Consider the following 13,049-nt stretch of genomic DNA (forward strand, 5'->3'; position numbering starts at 1 on the left):
TGGGTAAGAGGCAATGGACAAAACATGAGCTCAAATTCTGGTTATGAAATATCTGACCTATTATATGCAGTGACTACCAGAAATGATCAGTGATAAGTAAATGACTTATGTACTCACTAGCAAGCTAAAGACAATGCTAAATGAGTTGGTTCCCAGTGGAAATATCATAGTAAGTGAAACACTAGAATTATGCCTGTAGCAAGTGATGTATAAATGCTTCAGCCCCCAACACAGCTGCCCTAATCTGTAATTTCTAACTTGAACATTCATGGTTATCAAATAAGGTGTTCATGAAATAACAAAGCAACAGAGGGTCCTGTGGCACCTTTAAGACTAACAGAAGTATAGGGAGCATAAGCCCAATTTACCTTCTCTAGGAGATCTGTTTTGGTTCTTGAAACGTAACAAAAAAAAGCCACCTGTCCATTTTTTGTGTCTTCTCTAAATTAGACTGTCCTAACCTTTTCACTCCATCATACCAAAAAACTCCACAAACCAATTCTTCCGGGCTTCTAATCATTTGTCATCCATCTCTGAACCCTCTCTACTTCTGCTCTTGAGAAAGTGACAAGAACCAGACAGTATTGCAGGTGAAGGGTTACGACTGATTTGTATTACTGTACTTCTGATAATTTCTAGCCTTTTTGTTCGTTAGTTTTTAATATACCCTAACGTGTAACCAGAAAGATGAACAAGTTGTCAAGATATGACCTGTAAGAGTTTAGATGTATTGGTAATTTTTTTAAAAATTGAACAGCTTTAAATAAAAATGTCTCTCTCCACCCACTTTCCCCACTGCCATGTCAGATAGCCCAAGTTTACTGCCTCTCATGGAATCTGTTTATTACAATTAACAAACAAGACAGGAGAGAGTGCGCATATGTGCATGCGCCCACAGGGATATTATCCACCTAGGAAAGGATATACTCCTATACCTACCAACAGCAGCCATTCCTCCTGGGGGTAGTTTGGCCTCTTTGATGCACCGCCCCCTCCAGTAGGCAGCAAGAATGGCCTCTTCATGACTTAAGGAGTTATCTGCATAGCCACAGGCCAGCTCTCCTACTGAGTGACCAACAATTCCATCAGGCTGCAGATCCATGGCCTTCAGAATGTCGATCTGTGCAATCTAGGAGGAAAAGCAGTATTACCAATGTCACACCTCTGGGATGGTCGTGCCTTGATAGCATGGTAATAGGCATATTGGAAAAGCCAAAATAAGCTTCCCTCTACAGAGCAAAGTCCCTTCCTAATCTTACTGCTGCTCCCTACACCCACCTCCAAACAAAGTTCTGGCCCTAAACTGAGGAAGTGGAAGGATTCTAGTGCCCCCCCCCCCCCAATTTTCTTCTTCATCAGTCCCTTCCACTGTTTTCCCACTCCCACAAGTCACTATTGCTGCTGCTGCTTCTGGGCTGTGGAGGTGGAACTGCCCACAACTGCACTGTGTGCTCAGCCTTAAGACTGTCTGTGTAAGCACAGCCCATGCACATATACACAATTCCTAACAATGCCAAAGGCACACTCAAACCTGGCTGCCACATCAGGTGTGCTCCTTAGCAGCTTACACAAGACTATTAGAAGGATCATGAGCTGAATGACAGGCAATATTAGTGGCCAAGCAGATACACTTGGAACAAAACTGGGAAAGGGCCTCAGCTTTCACCCTTACCTGAATAGCAGCAAGGCCAACAAATGCATGGACAGCATCTTCAAACGTGTTCTCATCTGCATTCAGGAGCAGGTCAGATACCTTCAGTCCCGTGTCCTTCAGAGCCTCATCGGAGCGTAAGATGGACTGTTGGAACAGCTCAAGCTTCATCAGGCTAAGGCCCATCCCCTTCCACTGTGTTCCCATGCCTGTGGGATGAGAGGAGATGATGAGCCTTGCTCATGGGGGAGGGAGAGAGCTGAGCATTTGCTCTAGCAATGGGAAGATGTAAGAAGAATTCAGTCTAGGAGAACATCTTGCAGACCTCAAATCTCCAAAGTGAACATGATGCACTGTTTTTCTGTCTCCTAGGATTTGTTACCAGGAGAAGGGAAATTGTATTAGATGGAGGATTATCTGCAGATAGTCCACATGATCAATGCAGTAAACAGGAGATCCTGAAAAAAAAATCTCTTAGTGTACATACCACAAAACTAAGCAGAACAAGGAACAGAGCATAGAATCAACAGACAGCCTCAAGCTTCCAAAGATACAGAACAGATTGTTAGAGTCTGATCCCCCTTAAGGTGGAATTACCTGAGCAGATATACCAGAGTGGCCTCCCAGATGTTTGAGTCTGCTGAACCTCCTTTATGTCACTCTGGCTGCCAATTAAGGTGTAGCCCCTGTAGGGCATGGATGAAATAGGGATCCCAGAGATATCATTGAGCAGGCTCACAAATGAGCTGTACTCCCTCAGTCTTCTGCTTTGCTCTATTAGCATTTCCACTGCTTCCTGTGTCCTGCCACAAACTTGGACCAGTCGTGGCAAATTGTGCGTCTCCAGAGGGTAGAATTTCTTCTTATTTGGTCTCAGAATGACATGGACATTAGAACCTCCAAAGCCAAAAGAATTGATACTGACAAGGCCACCTTTTACTGGGGTTGGTTTAGCAACCACCTGGACACGACCATCTTGTAAGGCTGGAATTTCTGGATTTGGGGTGTTGTAATGAATGTTTGGAGCCCACAGCCCATGTTCCAGAGAGAGAATCACCTGGAGAGAGAGAGAGCAGAACAGAACAATTATGGCTTAGATTTTTTTTTGTTTTAACAGACACCTTGTTAGTTTTGTTCTACAAACGGCTTAGCATTTGCACTTAAATGGCTCCTTCTGTCACTATATTGGATTTTAGAACACTTCACAAAAGGTAAATAGGTATTATTGTCCCCAGATTACAGATGGTGAAACTAAGGCACAGAGGGGCTAAGTAGCTTAAATAAATCAAGGCCACCCAGGAAGTCACTAGCAGAGCTAGTCTGAGAATTCTGAAGTCACACTCTACCCAGTAGACTGCGCGGTCTTACTTGACACGGAATATCATCCCCCCTTCTCCCCTCATCCCTCCACAAAATCTGCACTGCCCAGCTCATTTTTTTCCTTCCTCCCATGGTGCCTCCCCACCCTCTTCTTTACCATCACCGAATCTCCCATTTCTACCTTTTCTCTGCTGTCTGAGAAAGCTATTCCCAGACTGGCAGATCTAGCTAAAGGAGTCTCGGTCCTGCTCTGCATGTTTTTCCAATCTAGGTACAGGGCCAGCATGAAAGAAAAGTTATGAAGTAATCTACCTGTTTCAAACAGACTGAAAGCAAAAACGACTCCCAACTCATGGTTATGTATGCACTCAACCCCAAGACGGGAGCCCCTGGGGAAGCAACAGGTATCGAGGCTGTGCACATATTCCCTTGTGGCACAGGCAGTTCAGGCCAGAAATTATACAAGCAGCTGCAGCCTCAAAACCACACCAGTTATTGGTATTACTGCAGTGTTCTCAGGCCCCAACCAACATCCCCCCGCTGTTCAGAAACAACCCCCAAGGCAGGTGGCTCTGATGAGAGACCGTCAGTGGGATTATTCTCCTGAATTGGGTATCAGACCTGGAAGCCAAGTCAAGAAAACAAGACTGCAAAGCCTTCTGGGTCCCACCCCAGGTAACAGCCCCATGAGCCTCACTGATGGAAACATTCCCTGTACAAGCTGAGAAGGCTGCTGTGGATCTGGTCTAGTGTTTTATCCCAGATGCCTATATACCTGCAAGGTCATACTCAAACATATTTGAAGCATTTAGAAAGGCTTAGCGGGTGCACCCACTAGGCTCCCCCAGAGACAAACTATCTAAGTGGGGTTTTGTCTTTCCTGAATAGCAGTTAGTTAAACACTCTGGTAACTGAACTACTCAGCCTAGATTCTGCTGCCACAGGAGGTGGTGTAGGGAAGACTGACATGCTGAACTGGGTAAGATGGAATTTGAAGCCATTTTAGTTAAGATTATAGACCATGAGCATAGAAATACTTTATCCATATGGGCACAGTGAAAGTGAAGGTTTAGAAGTAAGACATTGTGGCTTTTATCTCTGACTTTCCACCACTAGGAAAGCAGTGTTGATGGCCAAACGATGTTTCTATTTCAACTGAACCTTTGGGAGATGTTTGCTACCAACTTAATGAGCACTAGATTCAGCTCCCTAGAAGGAGGAGCTCATGGGGCTGGGGGAGGGGAGGTTGCTAGGAATAATCCCTTACAAAGGGTTTTTACTGGATTGTTTAAAAGGCATTGGGAAGGAGGCTGGGGACAGCATGGAGTGGAATTAAATGGGCTACTATTACTTACAAACTTCTATGTCCTATTTTATTTGTCAGATGTAATTCTACTGTAAGAGGTGGGTGGGCACTACAGCTCATCCACACAAAGAAATGGGAATGGGTCATTGCCGTGGGATGTTCCTTCCAATTGTTCACTACAGCCACATGTCGCATCTTTAATTAGATTGCAAGATCTTGGGGGTAGGGACTGTCTGTGTCTAGCACAACGAGGCCCTGATCCTGACTGCCGCCTCTGGGTGCTACCACAAAACTAATACTAACCAACAATATCCCCACTAAGCACAAGCTGCAAAAGGGTAGTGGTGGCAGAAATCCCTACCAGCAGGATACAAACCTACCTGCTGGCCTAACTACTGAAGGTCTGGTCAGTGTGGGAGGTTCTCACATCAGAGAATCCTTGGAGTACGCCTTGAGCTCCATTACAGAGACAGTGAGCCCAGCACTAAGGGCTCTTAGGTTGGAGCTGTCAGCTCTGATCGACATCAGTTGGGGAGCCTGGAGGACCCCAGTTCAGTCCCACAGGAGAAATCCGAAGACTTCTATGGAGTCACTGTCAGAGGCTGAATGGCATCATGCAATGGAACCGACACAGGGCCTGCAACAGATAGTGCACTTGGCACAGAGACCCTCTCAAGGAAGTCAGGGCTCTCAGACCAATACCAAGTCCACATTCTGCTCCACCTCACCAAGAAGTATCTTGGTGTGCCAGGAGTTCAAAAATCCACTCTAGTAAAACAGAGACCATAACATAACCAGGATATCCAAGCTATTTACAGGCCTTCAGTACAATGTAGCAGGGACAGGGTCCCATGTTTTCCATGATTCTGAGGACACTTCATTTACTGCAGAATTCATCCAATGCCTCAGACTAGAGCTCAAGAATGCAAGTTTTCATCTAGAAAACAAGACTGCAGTTCCAAGATATTATGGCAACAAAGAAAATCCTCCCAGCGTGACCTGAACATAACCACCACAATATTTGCCTTAGAGTTCTTGTTTCAGGCTGAGAGACTGTGCTGCTTCCATTTATGTGGCCATGTTAAATTGTCATCACTAGGCTTCAAGGCTGTCAACACTGTTAGCTAGCACTCTGCTGAGCTGTTTAGCAGACATTAATCTACCAGTGTTGGCTACAGTAGCAGATAATGGGGCAGGTGTGGGCCAGCTGCTTGCTCTGAGCCAACTCGGAGTTCAAACCTGTGTCTGCTCCCGCACCACCCCTCACTTGAAATCACCTCAACCCTTTCCCACAACTGTCATGGGAGCAGGGGGAAAAGATGCATCCCCCACCCAATACAAAAACCTCCAGCCACTTCTTGAACACCAACAACCCAAGCTGCCTCCCATCCTTCCTAGGTGCCAAGTGCCCCAAACTCACCCTCATCAAGTTATGCCACTGCTTTTCATAGTGATGCATAAAATAATTGAATATCAAAATCACCAAGAAATACAGTAATGACAATTAGCCATTTAATAAAGAACCCTCTGTTCTCAATGTTATTTAAGTGTCTGCAGACTTTAGGACTAGAGAGAGACAGAGACCCGAGTGTCTAGTCTATGAATTTACATCCTGCTTGTTGCAGAGCATTTGGAGCCTTTAGGAATACTTTCAAATGAGGCAAGAAGCAATAGCAGAATGGGCTGCCTGGTTAATGAGACAACCTCCTAAGTCCCCCTCTCATCACCAGAGCTAAATTCCACAATGGGTCAGTGCACAAATCACTATATCTATAGATACATTATTTCTCAACTATTACATTACCTTGGCTAGTGCGGCAAGCCCAGAGGCAGGTTCTGGGTGACCCATGTTTGACTTGGTTGATCCAATCAACAATGGCTCTCGCTCTAATTGACAGAAAATATTTGCAATGCCATTCACTTCCTGAGGATCCCCAACCTAACAGAAAAAGAAATTAAGTCAGAATTATGCTTTATACGAAGCATGCACAACATGCAGTAGTTGGCAGAAGAACCCCATCCCAAAGTCTCTAGCTTTAAAAAACAAAAAAACCCCACACACCAAGGATTGTGAAGGTAATAGCTAGAAATGGGAAATCTAGTTTCTTCCAGTTAAATTGGAAAGAATGGGGGTGGAGGGGTGGGTGGGCAGGGTGGGAGAGAGAGGGGGGAGGGAAGGAAATTGAAAGGCGAGAAAAAAGGTAAGTTGCTAAAATTGGAGGAAAAGAGGAAGAGCCACAGGGAGATAAGAGACAATGGTGAAATTATGCTAACCTTGGTGCCTGTACCATGAGCTTCTACATACTCCACTTCTTCAGGCTGGATCCCAGATTCTTTGTATAGAGAGCTGACCAAATCCTGCTGCATCTCTCCAGAGGGAAATGTCACACCTGGAACAAGAATCATTATCAATTACCCATTCCCATCTGGGAGCAAAGTTTCAGCCACCTGTTCACTAATTAGGATTACTAGGTTTCTGAGGGAGATCCAAATATATGTTCAGGGTTTATGCTCATGTTTCCAGCACTAAAACTGCAACAAGAAGTCAATCCCTCAGTAAGAGGAAGGGGAAAAGGGAGGGTAGGGAGGGGTGGTGCTGGACTGAAACTGAAGTCATAGGATTTAAACTTTGATATCAAAGACCCTAGGCTTCTTCTCATCAACCATCTACTAGATTGAGCAGTGCTCATGGAACTGAAGCTCCCAGGGAGAAGAAAAAGGAATTTTTTGTATCCTCTCCTTTCCCATCATAATGTCAATAATTTGCTACTTAGCCAGTGTAACATCACTGGGATACCCCTGGGGAGGGCAAAGCTGATCAGCTGGGCATCCTCCCATTACCTTCATATGGAAGAAAGTGCTAACCACTTAACTAGATTCACTTATGACAAGAAACAGTCAGAATTTTCCATTAATCAGGAGAAATGGATCTCCCAAGCCCCAAAAAAGGGGAACTCCAGAAGAGTTAGCAATAGCCTCAATCCCGCTGTTCTTGGGATAAACATTGAAAAGAACATGAGAATCTCATGGTCTCCCAGAGATTTGAGACCCACCTTGCTCCTTAAAACCATCAGTGTTACTCCCCGCATTGACTATTGTGGCATAAATCCGTTTGGCCATGGATTTCTTGGTCATGAGAATGACCACTACAGCTTCGGAGCGGCAATATCCATTCCCTGTGGGCAGAGGAAGAATGAAATAAAAGCAAAGAGAAATCCAGACAGCCCTGCATATGACGAAGCAGTGAATTACTGTGCGCTATAGTGTCATTCCTGAAGAGCCTTAAAAGTATGATTGTCCCTTTGAAAGGCATGACAGACAAGTTCAGCTAAATATCAGACTTAAAGAGGGGTCTCCCCCTTGGTCTATGAAGCCTTGGAACACTTTCCAGCGTGACATTCCTGTCTGTCCACCACCCCCATTGTAGGGAAATGGACCACGTTTTCCTTTCCCATCCTTATAGTTTATGTTCCTATTAAGTGTACAGCCCTTGGCAGTTCCAGTGTTTGTGGCAAATAACACGAGCAAGGACAGAAGAGAGTGAAACCACTTTTCGGTTTCAATATAGATTCCCTGGAGGAAGCAACATTGGCTGCCTCTCACAGAGCACAATGTGATTTGGACCTAATCCCTTACCTGAAGCATCAAAGGACTTGCAGGCACCATCAGGACTAAGCATGCCAAGTTTCATAAACTGAACCGAAGTGTTGGGTTTCAATAGGAGGTTGACGCCTCCTACAAGGGCTGCATTACACTCTCCATGACGAATTGCCTTGTAAGCATTTTCCAAAGCAACGAGGCTAGAGGAACATGCCGTATCGATGGCCATGCTTGGTCCTTGGGGGGAAAAAAAAATAAAAAAATAAAAACCAAAGTCAATCATTTCGTTCTGTTTCCTACAATTGCTGTTCAGAACCTGCCATCTCTGCTCTCCAGGGACTGGAGCTTAGGATCTTTAAAGAAGCTGATCAAGTGATAGATAAAAGTTATTAGAGTATCCCAATGCATTGACAATATTGCCCTCCTGATCCCAAGAAAGGCTGGTTTGGCCAAACTGTGCCCTTTCCACTTTGTTTATGAACAGCATTATGTAGCAGAAGCTACTGGCATTTCATCATCTCAGGAAGGACTCATCCATTTCTCCGTTACCACCACTAAAACCCTTTGTCCCTGGCCCAATTATTTCTCTCACTTTCAGCCTCCTCCTCCTCCGTGGCCCCTGGCCTTGCTCTCCTGTAATCAGCTCACCACCTCCATACCCAGACTTCCTCATCCTCTGCCCTGCCTTTAAGGCTGTGCACAGTACAGATCTTGCCTATTCCTTCACCCTCACCACATCTGATGGCCTCCTCACTTCCTTTACTTTGCCTAAGCTACAGAGCTAACTGCTCCCTTTGTGAGTCTTCTTCCAACCACTCATCTGTGGGCCAGTTTCTATACTGTCTTCCACCAACTGACAGTGTAAACAAGCAAAAAACTCCCAAAGTAGCAAACCTCTTTTCCAGAAGGTCTTCCCACCATCCTCCTCTTCTCAGAAGAGTACCAACTACCCCAGCCCAGACCTCAAGCACTAAGTCTGCATGCTGAGCCTCGCTGCCCAGTCACATCACATTCACGGCTTCCAGTTTTCCCACCCAGCATTTGTACATGGCCCCTTCCTGGATGAGAAAGCTATGTCTTCATGTCTGTGTAAGTACCTACCACACAATGGATGCTATACTATTACTATCGCCAAACTGCTATTACTAATCAACATTACAGAGCCCTTGAACACTTACCTTTTAAGTCAAAGAAGTAGGAAATTCTGTTGGCAAACATAGCACGCTGGCAGCCTGTCATACTGTATCCTAGCAGCTGCTCAGGGTCTTGGCTAAATGCTTCACCAGCTTCTGATCCACTCACACCTATCCACACACCTGTGTCTGTGCCACGTAGGGCAGCTGGATTAATTCCTGAGATGACATCAGAAGGCACATTACACACCAGGCACAATCTCAAATTGAAGGACAAACTAGCAAGATTAGGTACATTTAGCACCAGAGGTTTTGCAGCTATTCCATGATTACAGAACAGCATAATTCTCTCCCTGCATTGATTTGCCAATTGCTTAATTCCCTCCTCTGCCAGCCTCTTTGAGATATTCTCACATGGTGATTATTTCAGGTACATCTCCCCAACTCATGGACCTTACTGATCTCACAGCAGAGATCCACCAGAACTTGATGTCAGCCTCAGTGCAGCTAGCTCGGATGGCATCTCTAATCAGTCAGGTACTGTTTGAGTGTTGTGTAGAAATAGAGCAGACTGCATGGAACATGGGGTTTAGAGGCTGACCTGGTGTATATAAACTGGTAAGAGAGTCCTGTGCAGGAGAAGGGAGTAGGTAGAAGAGCAGAAACATCTAGCCCCCAGGAATTATGGAAAGGCATTGGAGGACTATTAGAACCCAAGTTCTATAACTCAGATTGCAGTCTGAGTCCACACTGCAAAGTGGGCAGGTTAAGCCCAAGTTTAAGTGAAACAAGGGTGCTAACCTATACTCCCCAGCCAGTTAAGCAAGCCTAGTTTCAAACCATACATAAACCCAAGTAAAAATGTTTGTGTGTGGATGGTAGGGGGCTAGGGCTAAAACTCAGGAAAAAGCCCTGGTTAGCTCTGCAATGAAGACATACTTTAAAGAGTCTAAAAGTAAGTCCCAGAGAACAAGAGCTGAAACATGTATGTGGTTGAAAAGTGAGGAAGGAAAGGGCCAGAGTGTGTGGGGATTTTAAGTATAGTTTTAAAAGGGAAAAGGACATCTAATCACTAGCAAAAGGCGGAAGGGGGGGGGGGGGGAGAGGGGGAAGGGAAGAATCTTTGTGACCTTAAAAAGATGTCAATATTTTACAAGACATCTGCAAGTATTCTAGAGAGCCACAGAACATACAGGGCCGAATCCTCAAGTCTTGACTCAACAAACAGAAATAAAACCTTTTGATAACATAGAACCAGGAGTCCTGCAGAATGAGGTGCAGTGACAGAGCATCTGGATGACTTCTTTTGCCTCCTCTCCTACTTTTCTCCTTCACTGTCAAGGCCCTTCCTGGCCTATCTCACTCAGTATTGAAAGGCCAACTCCTCTTCTGCTGTGTCTTTGGTGCCCACCTCAAACACCCACTTGTTACATTTTCAAACAGGCACCTTCGTGCTTTATCTCATGCTGCCACTCATGCTTGGGAGGCGGTACCTGTAATCACCCACAAAACTAACTCATTGTCCTCCTTATAATTCTCTCATTTGTGAAACATACAACATAAATTGACAACATTTGGGCTGCTGGTGTGCAGAGACCAATGCCTATAATGATAACCAGTAAAGTCTCATTGTTCCCTTGTAGTCTGTCTGTATCCATCTGTTGTCTTGTCAGCTCTCTGGACAGGGACCATCTTTTTGTTGTGTTTGTACAGCACCTAGCACAATGGGGTCCTGGACCATGACTGGGGCTCTTAGGCACCGTGTTAATACAAATAAATAATAAGAGCTGTAGATGGAAAGTTTCTGGTGTCTCAAGGACTGTTTCTGGCTTTGTCACTGGGGATCTCATTTTTAAAACACTAAATCCATTCAATTTTAGAGAAAAAGCTTTTTAAAAAGAATAGATATCATTAAAATTTCTAAAGGTTCCAGATACTGGCAGGGATGTGACAAGGGAAGGCACCAATTTTTGAGAACTAATTTTCTGAGCAAGAGAATTCTGGAAGTAGAATCCAATTCCACATATTTTCTCTGGACTGAGTAGATACCCAGAAACACATCACTGTACCTTCTGCCAGTCTTCTGGAACTTTTAATGAGGATGAATATTAACTCCTCCTTCCCTTCCCCACCCCCAATCATCTTCACTACCCTGGAAACTAGAACATCTCCATTTTAGCAGAATATAATGGAAGTATGGCAATGGGAAAACTTTTCTGGATGCAGAGGGTTCAGCCAACTGAGATAAAGAGAACATGGCAGTTAAAGCATTACTGAAGCATTGAGCTGCTCCACATAGACCCCAGATAGACATTTTTACCCATTTTAGAGAGAGATTTCCTAGACCTGACCCCAGGGAAGATACTTCAGAACTAAGTTATCACTTGTACCAGTTCTCAGGTCTCTTCTCTTTACTGTCAAAGCCCTAGAATTCTAAAACTCTGTACAGAAGTTCTACTTAGACAGGTACAAGACTCACCTCAAAATCTCACACAGACACTAAAATCCAGTTCTACCTATTCAGTAGTTCAGCTGCTTACCTCCATCCAAAATGGCTTCATAAGAAGCTTCCAACAGTAAGCGGAGCTGAGGGTCCATTGTGTGAGCTTGTTTAGGGTGAACCCCAAAAAAAGAGGCATCAAATTTGCTGATGTCCTTGAGTTTCCCATTTCTCTTGGGCAGCCCATAAAGTCCTGAAGAGAAAAAAACATTAAAGACAACTTCAACGTAAAATGTGTTTACTAGGTGAGAGACCATCATATGACAAGGTGTAATCAGGAATCACATGCCAGTTGTAGTTATTCTGAACGTCAAGTCCTATTTCTACATTTCAGCACCAAACTGATACAAGGGGTCTACTTTTCCCATCTCCTCAGCACCCTTTTAAGAATTATAATTGTAAGAAGAGTAAAGTTCCTGATGAAACCTCTCCATACTAAATCCTGTTTGCTGCTATTTCTGGCTTTGCTAAGCAAACTCATGCTCTGGCAAATTGTGCCAAATAAACAAGCAGCTTTTCCAACACAGTGTGTCTCTCGTGAGTAGTGCCAGTTCATCACCAGATAGAAACACAGAAGCCACTTTCCACATCTGCAGATCACGAGCTTTCAGTTGTGTCTGGCAAGTACATATCCATTCAGTTAGAAAAAGGGTTTTCAATGGACAACCAGACAGACAAGAATATTATAACAAGGATATAAAAGTCAAAAGACTGAGGTGATCTTGCTACTCCAAGTCCCACAGAGATCCCATCCCATACCCAGCAAACAGCTGTGTCAGTCTAATTGTTGCCTGATGCTAATAGCAGCTAGACACCTTGCTGGTGCACGAGTGTTGAAATTGCACTGCTAAAATACTCTCTTCTGTAAGGCAGCACCACAGAGTTTATTTGGTTATCACTCTATGACACAGGCCGCAATAGAGTGGATATAGGTTGTATCCTTATAAAAGCAGGAGACAGATACCATGAAGTTCGTGGTCATCAGAAGTGAGCTCATAAGCTCTGGCAGGGTTTTCCTGCTTATGAGAGCTCCTTTCCTTGAACACTTGAGCTCATCTGGAGAGCTCAGACCCCAAGTGCATACAATCTCAGGGCTCACCTGGCTTCCACCTCCGATCATCTTCTGTGACCATGTCCACTCCATTGAATAAATTCTCCCAGAACTGTTGCATGTTCTCTGATTCTGGCAGCTTTCCAGCCATGCCTGCTATCACCACGTCCTCCATCTCCTAACTTCTCTCTGGAAAAAGAATTTACAAAAGTCAGATCCACAGATCAACTAGCTGGGTGAACATTCATGCAAAGAACAGGTTGTGTTGTCCCAACCTTCTGGGGAAGGGAGGAGGCAGTACCCAAACGTACACTGTAGGAAATTAGTTCCTCCCCTACACTGGAATGGTCTATGGAGTCCATAGGTACAAAAAAAAGGGGGGGGCACTGCTCCTCTCAAGCAAACAAGAGCAGGATTTGCAAAGAGAAGAAAAAATAAATACATAAAAATTACCCCCCCCTCCCTGCCCAACAGACGTTAAGAGGCTC

The 13,049-nt window shown here is 44.6% G+C and overlaps 1 protein-coding gene across 1 annotated transcript in view; it reads right to left on the reverse strand.

Moving 5' to 3' along the window:
- The window catches only part of FASN (fatty acid synthase), a 59,499-nt gene extending 46,763 nt beyond the window's left edge, over positions 1 to 12,736 (reverse strand). Inside the window, exons 1-10 of the mRNA XM_065416305.1 lie at positions 12,610 to 12,736; positions 11,551 to 11,703; positions 9,056 to 9,229; positions 7,914 to 8,114; positions 7,331 to 7,453; positions 6,552 to 6,667; positions 6,082 to 6,216; positions 2,249 to 2,708; positions 1,673 to 1,860; positions 940 to 1,129 (exon numbers count right to left, since the gene is read on the reverse strand). Of these exons, the coding sequence (XP_065272377.1) occupies positions 940 to 1,129; positions 1,673 to 1,860; positions 2,249 to 2,708; positions 6,082 to 6,216; positions 6,552 to 6,667; positions 7,331 to 7,453; positions 7,914 to 8,114; positions 9,056 to 9,229; positions 11,551 to 11,703; positions 12,610 to 12,736 (1,867 nt within the window). The remainder of the gene's footprint in view (positions 1 to 939; positions 1,130 to 1,672; positions 1,861 to 2,248; positions 2,709 to 6,081; positions 6,217 to 6,551; positions 6,668 to 7,330; positions 7,454 to 7,913; positions 8,115 to 9,055; positions 9,230 to 11,550; positions 11,704 to 12,609) is intronic.
- Between the last annotated feature and the right edge of the window lie 313 nt (positions 12,737 to 13,049).

This window comes from Emys orbicularis, chromosome 13, assembly GCF_028017835.1.
Source record: "Emys orbicularis isolate rEmyOrb1 chromosome 13, rEmyOrb1.hap1, whole genome shotgun sequence".
NCBI lineage: Eukaryota > Metazoa > Chordata > Testudines > Emydidae > Emys > Emys orbicularis.